At 37.9% G+C, this 10,392-nt stretch overlaps 2 protein-coding genes across 2 annotated transcripts in view; one reads left to right on the forward strand and one right to left on the reverse strand.

Moving 5' to 3' along the window:
• LOC106882092 (WW domain-binding protein 2) overlaps positions 1-816 on the reverse strand; it is a 14,376-nt gene extending 13,560 nt beyond the window's left edge. Inside the window, exon 1 of the mRNA XM_014932650.2 lies at positions 616-816. Within this exon, the coding sequence (XP_014788136.1) occupies positions 616-671 (56 nt within the window). The 5' untranslated portion in view covers positions 672-816. The remainder of the gene's footprint in view (positions 1-615) is intronic.
• Positions 817-1,657: 841 nt separating this feature from the next.
• The window catches only part of LOC106882091 (uncharacterized), a 59,608-nt gene continuing 50,873 nt past the window's right edge, over positions 1,658-10,392 (forward strand). The window contains exon 1 of the mRNA XM_014932649.2: positions 1,658-3,844. Within this exon, the coding sequence (XP_014788135.1) occupies positions 3,373-3,844 (472 nt within the window). The 5' untranslated portion in view covers positions 1,658-3,372. The remainder of the gene's footprint in view (positions 3,845-10,392) is intronic.

The raw sequence follows: 10,392 nt of genomic DNA on the forward strand, positions 1-10,392 counted from the left end.
AACGAAAACAAAAGAAAAGGCCACACTGGACTCCTTTCAGTTCCCATCAACGAAATCCACCCCCAAGCCATTCGTCTGGCCGGGAATATAGAAAACACTTGCCCAAGGTACCACGTAGTGGGGGGGGGACTCGACGGAAGGCCACATGTTTGGGTAACAAGCTTCTTAACCACACAACCATACCTGTGTCTAATATACACGCATTCATACGTGGTATGTATGTGTACACACGGCGAAGTAGGTTACCTGTAAATTGTCTGTGTTCATTCATATCATAACCATAGACAAACTTCAAATAAACCTCGATCGTTTGACAAAAAGTCAACAAATATTACAAAGGAATTAGGCAGACATAAACAGAAACTTCTAGAAAAACAAACACGCCACAAATATTGCCCCCCCCCCCAACTCATACATACATACACATTATATATATTTATATATATAATCAGTGAGGTATGAATATTGTGCATACCAAGCAATGTTTGTATATTATTAGCATGTCAGAAGTATATATATTACATTATAAATTTTATCAGAGGTATATAAATATATGACATATATATTATAAATATATTATATGTATATAACGTGTATTTAATTCGATTTACTAACCTTTCTCCTGTGTAGATCAACACACCATAATTACAATGTGCTGTGTTCAGAGACATTGCTGCATAACACAACCTTCGATCAACAAGAGATTTGCTATATATTTATATAAATATGGATGTATATATGTATGAAACACACCCAGAAATACTTGCGCTTGCGTCAGTGTGTCTGTGTGTATCACAATATGTGAGTGAGTGTGTGTGTAATGCCAATGACGCAGTTACAGCTGTTCACGTGATCTGTCTCATGTGGCTCAAACACAACTCAACTGTTTATTACACTAACTCTTGATTATTAACTAATTGAGCACACACACACACACATATATATATATACATATATATATATAAATATATGTATGTATGTGTGTATATATATATATATATATATATATATATATATATATATATATATATATGTGTGTGTGTGTGTGTGTGTGTATACACACACACACACACACACACATAAAATGATAAATAAGGATTCATTATTCACACACGCATACATACATATATATATATATATATAAACATGTATTTATTACACCTGAAATGGAGCAAATGACAATTATTTTGAAAAAAGCATTAAAAATATCTTCACTTCAAATGTAATTCTGAAGCAAAATAGTAGAGTTACCTCCCTTCTTTCACACACACACACACACACACACACACACATATGCACTCTCTCTCCCTCTCTCTATGTATCTCTCTTTCACTGCTCTTCCCAGTTTTAATTCACTCATATCTCATCTTCTTTCGTCTTTCTTCTTCTCACTCTCCTCCTTCAAGTTCCTATCTCGTGTCTTTTACTGATTTAATTCTCATTTCTTACTCATCTTTTAACCCAGTCTTTCCTTCTCTTTACTTTGACATCTACCAAGCACTCTTCCTTTTCTTTTTATCTCTCTCTCTCTCTTTCTCTCTCTGTCTGCTCTTCTTACTATCTTTCATCATTTACTTATCCCTCCCCCCAGCCTTTCTCTCTTTCTTCTTTTTGTCTGTCTTTTCCTATTTATCTTTCTCTCTCTTTTCATTTCCTCCCACCTTACTCTCTACTCTCCCCGTAGTTCAAAAGCTTTTACATCTGGCTCTCTTTCTCTCTCTTTCTATCTCTTACCCTCCTTTCTTGCTCTTATTTTTCCCTCCTTTATACTCTTAATCTCTTCTCCTTCTTTAACCATCTACCTCTCGCCTCTTTCTTCTCTTTTCATTTCCTCTTAGCATCTCTACATCTTTCTCTTTCCTTCGTATTATTTTTATATTCCCTCTCTCTGTCTGTCTCTCTCCCTCTCTCGCTTCTTACGTCTGTCATCCTCTCCTTCTTTCTCCCCTCTCATTTAGCCTTCTTTCCCTTTCTTTCCTCCCCTTCATTCTCTGTTACGTAAACACTATCCATTTCTCATCTCCCTTCTGTTTTCTTACATCCCTACCTTTCATTTCTCCCTCTGTTTCCTTTCCTTTCTTTCTCCCATCTTACCCTTCCCCTCATCCTCTTCCCCTCTCAGATACAATGCTATGATTCCCAAGTCCCTCTCACCTCATCTCATCTTACCTTTTTACTTTCATGCTTCTCATCCCACCTCCTCCTTTATTACCCTCACTCAACAACATGCAGCAGCAGTATTCATTGTACCAAGGGAAGCTAACGGTGTAAAGTGAATCCATGTAACCTAAGTGTACTTGGTACGTCTTCATAGCAACGGCTGAGACGGAGCTGTTGTAACATTCTACCTTTCTTAACACAGTATCGCATCAGAATATTTATTATACCATTTCAAAGTAGAAAACACACACACACACTCACACAGCCAAAATCTCTAATCAGTTTTTTAATATTTTCTCTTTCATTCATCTGCAGTTTTTAAAATAAGTAGTGATATACTAAAATCGTTCTAAAATCTATGGTCTTGTTTCTCTGCTAGAAATCATTATGATTATTAACAAGCAAATGGATTGACAGAAAATCTAAAGTAACGAACGAAAAAAAAGATGCTTGTCTGTATTTAAATACGTTCCCAGTTGAAATTCCATCAGGGTCGACTTCACCTTTCATCTTTCACTTTGGGGCAGTCGGTAAAATGACGTTGTGAGTCGATCTAATCTTCTACAGCACACCTTTCCCAAAGTGCGTGGCTTTTTGTACCCTTATGTAAGAAATTGGTAAGTGAAGCCTGGTTTTCGATGCTTAAATCACACAGTCTTACGTTTGTGTTGTTTCTCTGTGAAAAGAAAGCTGGGGACGTCGCACCTTGTCGACCATGCTTGGCCATTCTCCAATAACAAAAGATGTTAGCAAGTAGAGAGGAAGGAGGATGAGAAGACGCAGCAGCAACGAAAGACTAATCACGTTAAAGAAATAACGGATTGTATATTTATTTCTCTTATTTCTCTGCTCTCTGATTTTGCTATTTGGTTCTCGTTTTGTGATGCATGTAATTTATGAAGATTGGCTGTATAAAAAGAAAAGATCTGAAGAAAGATAGAATCATATATATTTTTAAAAATCGAAAACATTTCGTTGAAGATGCTGTGATGCTGGTGACAGCTTCGAGTTTTGTCCGATGGAAGTTTTAAGTTTGCTGTTGGTGCTGAAGCGAAAACAAACAAAGAAGCTTAGAGGTGATCCTTTGTGTTGTTGTTGTTGTCGTTCTGTCGTCTCTTCAAATTAACTGAGTCAAGGAATGAATGAACGGTTTCGTTGATCAATCGGCTAGGTTGGCATTCTAAGAAAAAAAGAATAATAATAATAATAAATATGTCCAGCCAAACAATGAACGATTGTACCATGTCTGACTACTACAGCAGTAACAACAATTACGATGCCAGTGACCCGAGTCCAGCTTATATGATGCCACCACCGACACCACCGCCGCCTCCGTCACCACCTCCACCACCGATCACAACATCGACAACATTAAATTGTCGTACATCAGCAACAACATCGACATCAACAACAGCAGCGACAACAACAAATAGTAATTCGAACACTAGCAACGTCTGTCGTGCCATCGGACGGGGCAGATGTTGTCGCGACAGTTGCAGCCAAAGATGCCGCGGATGGAAAATCGAAGAACCTGGCGGACCGAAACTCTGGCGACAAATGGTCATCGGGTTTGTGAGTGCCGCCTGTGTTGGACTTATCATGTTCTCGTTAGGGAGTATCTTTATTTCTGAGGCAGTTCGGTCACGTATATCTATCACCATTATGCTCTGTATCATGGGAATGGGTAAGTACATGTGATATTACTTTCTCTTTCCATATCTGTCTACCTTTTTATACACCTATGTTTATGTATCTATCATCTACCTCTCTGCATATGTGTGTGTGTCTATAGTATAGACACGTATGTGGAGTCTGTGCACATATCAGTCCGTTTATATATGTAGCTTTCTGTTTCCCTACCTATATATCCTTATAATTTGTCCATATATCCATATAAATTATCTCTATGTATTTGTACGACTGCATAATTATGTCAGTGTATTACTCTATCATTTGGTTCATTTGTATTTGTCTTATCCATTCTCCACCAACGCAAATGATTGTGTGTGTTTAGCTATGTCTGTGTTTATACACACACACATAGTCGTGTCTATCTATCTATCTATCTCTCCTATATATATAGTTGGAATTTACATAGAGAGAGAGAAAGAGAGTTATGCCTCTGTGCTGTGTATCGCTCAAATTACTTTACTGTCTTAGAAATGGAAAGGACACATTAGTCTATATAGTCCTAGCCTGCCCTTTATCACTAGATCAAGTCTGAGCAGTATAAGACTGGCAGATAAGGAGAACACAGGCAAGTCACACAGACAATGCAGTTTCATTGAAGTTTGTTCAGTCTGTTTAGACTGTCTCTTCTTCCTTCACCTGATTCTAACGGTAAATAAAGACAGCAGCCACGAGGGAGCCTATATGTGGTCGGTAGGACTGCTAGAAATCGCATTGAAATCCTCTTTAAATCACATCCCGCCCTCTTAAAATGGGACACATTAGATAATGTAAGTCTGGCGGGGTTCAGTAGCTGGGAAGAAGAGACAGCATAGCCATGGTTGAATGATTCTGATTATTGTTTCTGCATGATCGGAGCTGACCTAGAACTATTGCAGCACAACAGTAGTTTATAGATAAATAAATATCTGTTTTCGTTTTGAAGGTTCTTTTCTTTACATTTGTTGTAAATATTTTTTTGGTTTTTGTGTATTTAAATCGTTACCTCCTGGTTCTGAGTTCTAGTTAAGGTTTTTACTTTTAAATCTCTTCAGTTGAAACAGTTTCGAGCACCCCCGCCGCCGCCACCAGTTTCTCACCTCCGCTTCTACCACCCCATCAACACTATCTTACATTATGGGGTAGACTAAGGTAATGCAGAAGCCTTTGTGCAGTCGCTCGACGTGCCAGAAAGAAACAGCAGCCAAAACTCCCTCCAAGTCATACTCTGTCGTCTTAATTAGGGAAAGGACACGTTAGAGAATGTAACCTTACATACACTCCTCCCCTAAAAAGGACGGGGTGGTCGCAACCGATTGATCTTTGATCATGGACCTGCTCGATGGAGATCGAACAAACGTTGGGGTGCTTTTGTGACTTGATTAACGGAAATCATCACACTCCTCACCACCACCACCACCACCACCAATGTCGACTTCGTCATCATCATCATTTCCATCTTATCATTATCTTCATCAACACGATCGTCGTAATTACAAAACCGGTAGCGAACCGCACTAAATACTTGCTGCATTATAAATTTCCCTTCTTTCATCATCCAAGTTCAAATCCCACCAGTTTTTTAATTGGGATTTCGATACCTCTGTGGTCAATAAAACAACTCCCGATCAGTGTACAGAGGGTTTGCATTCCCTGATGACCTTTTGATTGTCGGAGATCGTTACTTTGTTATATAATTACTGTCGTGTTGTATATTTCCATAGATAAAACGGAGTGTTGTGGAGTTCATGCTTTTACCATACTTGTGTTGCAGAGTTAAGATTAATGTAGAGGGAAAACTTTGCGATGTCACGGCAATTTTACTCTGTGTGTTCCTCGAAACGGTTGATTCCTCTCTCTCTTGGAATACTTTTTGTCACGTTCATTGAAATGTGAGAGAAGAGAAATCATTGAACCAACCCAGTCTTCGGCAATACTGTTCTGATTCACTGCGTATTTCAATGACGAAAGAAAAAGGGGCATGGTTTTCAACATGGAATTGAAACTGTGTCGCGAGAATCAACGCTTCCATTGTCCTATCTCTTACCAGGAGCTCTCCTTCGCACATGCACTCGTTGTTTAGCCTCAATTCAACCCTGAGCACCATCCGATCTTTCTGTGTATTTGTAGCTATTTCGCCTAATCTGTCCTTCTCTTATTTGAGACTGTAGGATACGTGGTTAGAGGAAATTCAGGTGCTGTTTCTAGCAAGTTGACCCACCTCAAAAGATTTCCTTGTTATCTCAGTTGAGTGTTAGTTGTGACATTTTGCGGCAAAAATTCATTAACTATTTTATAATGCGAAACCTTCTGCTCTGAAACTGTCGTTACACGTGGGTCTGACATAAAGAGAACAATTGGAAAATCTCTCAGCATTTGTTAGACAGTTGCGTGGCCTCTGTTCCTTATAATATGCAGAACTAAGAAAGCCTTGTGCAGACTACAGTTGTCGTCATCATCATCATCATCCACAATATCATACCAGATTTAATAATAATAATAATAATAATAATGACGATAATAATAATAATAATAATAATAATAATAATAATAATCCTGTCTACTAAAGGCACAAGGCCTGAAATTGGTGGGTGGGGGCTAGTCGATTACATCGACCCCAGTACTCAACTGCTACTTATTTCATTGAGCCCAAAAGGATGAAAGGCAAAGTCGACCTTGGCGGAATTTGGACTGAGAACTTAAAAACAGATAGAAGGCCACTAAGCATTTTGCCCCCTGTGCTAACGATTTTGCCCCCTGTGCTAACGATTTTGCCCCCTGTGCTAACGATTTTCTGACAGCTTGCCACCTTCAATAATAATAATAATAATAATAATAATAATACTTTTGGTTCAGACCAGTAATTTCAAGGGGGACGGCAAGTCAATTCCATCGACCCCACTGTTCAACCAGTATTTATTTTATCGACCCTGAAAGGATGAAAAGCAAAGTCAACCTCCACCAGCAACATTTGAACTCAGAACATAAAAAGGAACAAAATGCTACTAGATATTTTCCCCAGTGTGCTAACGATTCTGCCACATATTTTGTAATCAAAATAGTAATAATTAATTATTAATTTTAAGGCAAAAGTTGTTATTAATGTCAATTTTTGATTTTTTAATTATTATTATTTAATTTAAGATTTATTTCAAAAGTATACAGTTAACATTATTGACCTTGATGTCATGATCCTCATCATTATTTAACATCCGTTTTCAATGCTGGCATGGGTTGGACAGTTTGACAGGAGCTGTCCAGACTTCATATCACTTTACAGAGTGTGCTGTGTGCTTTTTACATGCCTAGTATTTATTTAGTGACTTCGCCAGGAAGATGTAAGTCTGGATATGAACTTGGGTTGTAAAGAGAGAGAATTAAATCAGTCCTACTCATTTCTCTACTGATTTTGTCCACCAACAACCAGAGCCTTCAAGAGAAATTTGGCAACGCTGAACGAGCCTGCTTTCAAACCCTAGGAAGAAGCTGTGGACCTCTTGAAATTCTAAAGGACTGTGAGATTTTTCTCTTTTTTTATTTTGAGAGGAGGGCCCAGCATCTAGTTATGGACCTCTCATTAGATCTTGTGATTCTGGATGCACCACTTGAAATCTCACCTTAAAGGTCCTGCCAACACCTATTCTCCAGGACAGGTAGAAGTCCCACAAATTTGGGAAAGGTGTATACTTGATTATACAAAACTCCCGTATGTTTTCATTTAATGACCCTTAAAGAGTGAGAGATAAAGTTAACCTTGGCTGGATTTGAACTAAGAACATTTAGAGCTGTAGCAAGATATTGTTCTGCTGATTCTGCTTACAGTCATCTTGATCATCATCATCATCATTTAATGTCCCATCTTGCATGCATCCATGGGTAGGATGGTTGACAAGAGCTGACCAGGTAGAAAACTACCCCAGGCTACTGTGTCTGTTTTGGCAGGGTTTTTACAGCTGGATAATTTCTTACATAGGATCAGGGCAAAAATCAACTGTCATTTATTTCAGCCCCAGTACTAAACTGGTATTATTTTATCAACCCCAGGAGGATGAATGGCAAAATTGACCTTGGCAGGATTTGAACTAAGAATATGAAGAACCAGAACAAATACTGCAAGACATGTAATGATTCTGCCAAACCATTGTTCAATCAAAATAAATCTTTTTTCTAACATAGACTGAGGACCAGAAACTTTTTGGCAGGTTGGGGTTTTCTTGATTAACTCTTGATGCCATCTTACCTGAGACTGGCCTGTTTCTCTGATACATATTTCATGCTTTAAACTGATCTAAATGAAAATGCTCCATCAAAATTCCATGGCAATTTATATTTGAAACACCATTCTAATAATGACAAAGTTATTTTACTAAATTCTTCATTATTTTCAAACTTAATTGAAATAAAAGGCAGTATGTTTCAACAGAAATCATTATCATCATCATCATCATCATCGTTTAACGTCCATTTTCCCTGCTGGCATGGGTTGGACAGTTTGACTGAGGACTGGCAAGCCAGAAGGCTGCACCAGGCTCCAATCTGATCTGGCAATGTTTCTACAGCTGGATGCCCTTCCTAAAGCCGAGAGTGAAAGAGTTAAACAATTTCCAATCCTTAACTGTTAATTTATATTTTTCACCCCAGGAGGGCTAGAATAATGTTATTGTTATTGCTATTAGCAAGAAACAAGCTGGCAGAACTGTAAGAGTGCTGGAAAAAAATTGCTTAGCGGCATGTCTTTTGGCTCTTTCCATTCTGAGTTCAAATACTGCTAAGGTCAACTTTACCTTTCATCATTTTGGGGTCAATAAAATAAGTACCAGTTGCATACTGGGGTCAATCTAATTGACTGCCCCACCTCCCCCCAAATTTCGGGCTTTGTGCCTAGAGTAGAAATGAATAGAATAAGTACCAGTCATACACTGGTAGGGTTTTGTATCTGAACTATTGTTGTTCAATTTTGAGTGAACCAGCTCAGATTTCTATTACTATGAAATTTGAGGAACATGGGTGGCAGCAAAATGGCAGAGTTATTATATCAAGGGACTGGAGGCCTTGTGGTATTTATTTTGACTTTCTTTGCCTTTCATCTTTGTAAGATCTTTGTAACATTGAGTAGCAGCCAAGGGTGGCAGGTTGATAGAATTGTCAGACGAAATACCTTGTTGTATGTAACGAGACAGTTAGGCACAGCCATTTGGGCGTGAAGATTTGACATGGCTAATAGGGCATTCAGCCTATTTGGACAACAGTACCTTTCGGTGTTGGAGTAAATACACACACACACACACATACACACAAACATACTCACACATACAGACAGAAAGAGGGAGACATTACAATTTATTAATTAAACATTTTATTTGACATTTGAACATGATTGACATTAAAAACTTTCCATCTCCTCATCTGCTTAGAGAAATATACTCACACACATTGACAGAGAAAAAAGGAGGAAGAGAGTGAGAGAAGCAATAAAATGCCTGATGTCAAATAAGTCAGCGGTGCCAAAAACAAAAGAAAAACAGTCTCATAGCCTTTGCAGAATACGTTCCAGCTGTTTGTCTTTTAAGATCTAAATGGTAGTAGACTTTATCTACAGTCTAGTTTAGCACCACCTTTGTGTCTGCCTTCAGCTGTGACCATCTTGTTGCAAGCATTTGGATTGAGTTGTCAGTCTGACAATAACTGCCTCTTACCAGTCTTGGAATTCTTGAGAAAATTAAAGATCATAGAGGCTGCCCTTGATTTCTGAATAAATACAAAAGAAAAGAAATTTTTTAATATATTTCTAAAAATGGAGTGAGTCGATATCTTCAAGGATTGTTTGGGTCATTTGTTTAGTTTCTATTTACATTACGGTGTGCTGGAGTGTATACAGTGCATAGGGAGTGTGTGTGTGTATGTGTATGACTTTGTTTTGCATGATTCCTGATTTGAAATCATGTGTTCAAACAGTTATATTTTGGCAAGAAAAAAAATTATTCACATTATTTACATTTGACGGATATTTGTCCTCATCTTGTTTGTTGTTAACACAACGTTTCGGCTGATATACCCTCCAGCCTTCATCAGGTGTCTAGGGGAAATTTCGAACCTGGGTTCTCATTCCTAAGGTGTTTTTCGATTTTATTATTATTATTATTATTCAGGAATCGAACTTGGAATCTTGGGGTTAGTAGCCCCCACTCTTAACCACTTTTTTAAGAGAGTCTCTACATCTATACAGGAAAGTTAGATGGTTTGAAAGACGAGCTAGTTTTTGATGGAGTTTCTCTATATGCTTCCATCGAAGTCTAATGTCAGCTCCATACCAATTCCTGAATAATAATAATAACAATAATAATAACAACATTGATAAATACCTTAGGAATGGTCTGAAATTTCTCCAAGCCACCTGATGAAGGCTGGAGGGTATATCAGCCGAAACATTGTGTTAACAACAAACAAGATGAAGACAAATAACCGTCAAATTGAAATAATATAAATAATGTACATAATTCCTCATCTCTTAAATATAGAACTGTATTAAGAAAAAAATGACCATCCCAAAACATAGCACATATA

The sequence above is a fragment of the Octopus bimaculoides genome, chromosome 10, assembly GCF_001194135.2.
Source record: "Octopus bimaculoides isolate UCB-OBI-ISO-001 chromosome 10, ASM119413v2, whole genome shotgun sequence".
Taxonomy (NCBI): domain Eukaryota; kingdom Metazoa; phylum Mollusca; class Cephalopoda; order Octopoda; family Octopodidae; genus Octopus; species Octopus bimaculoides.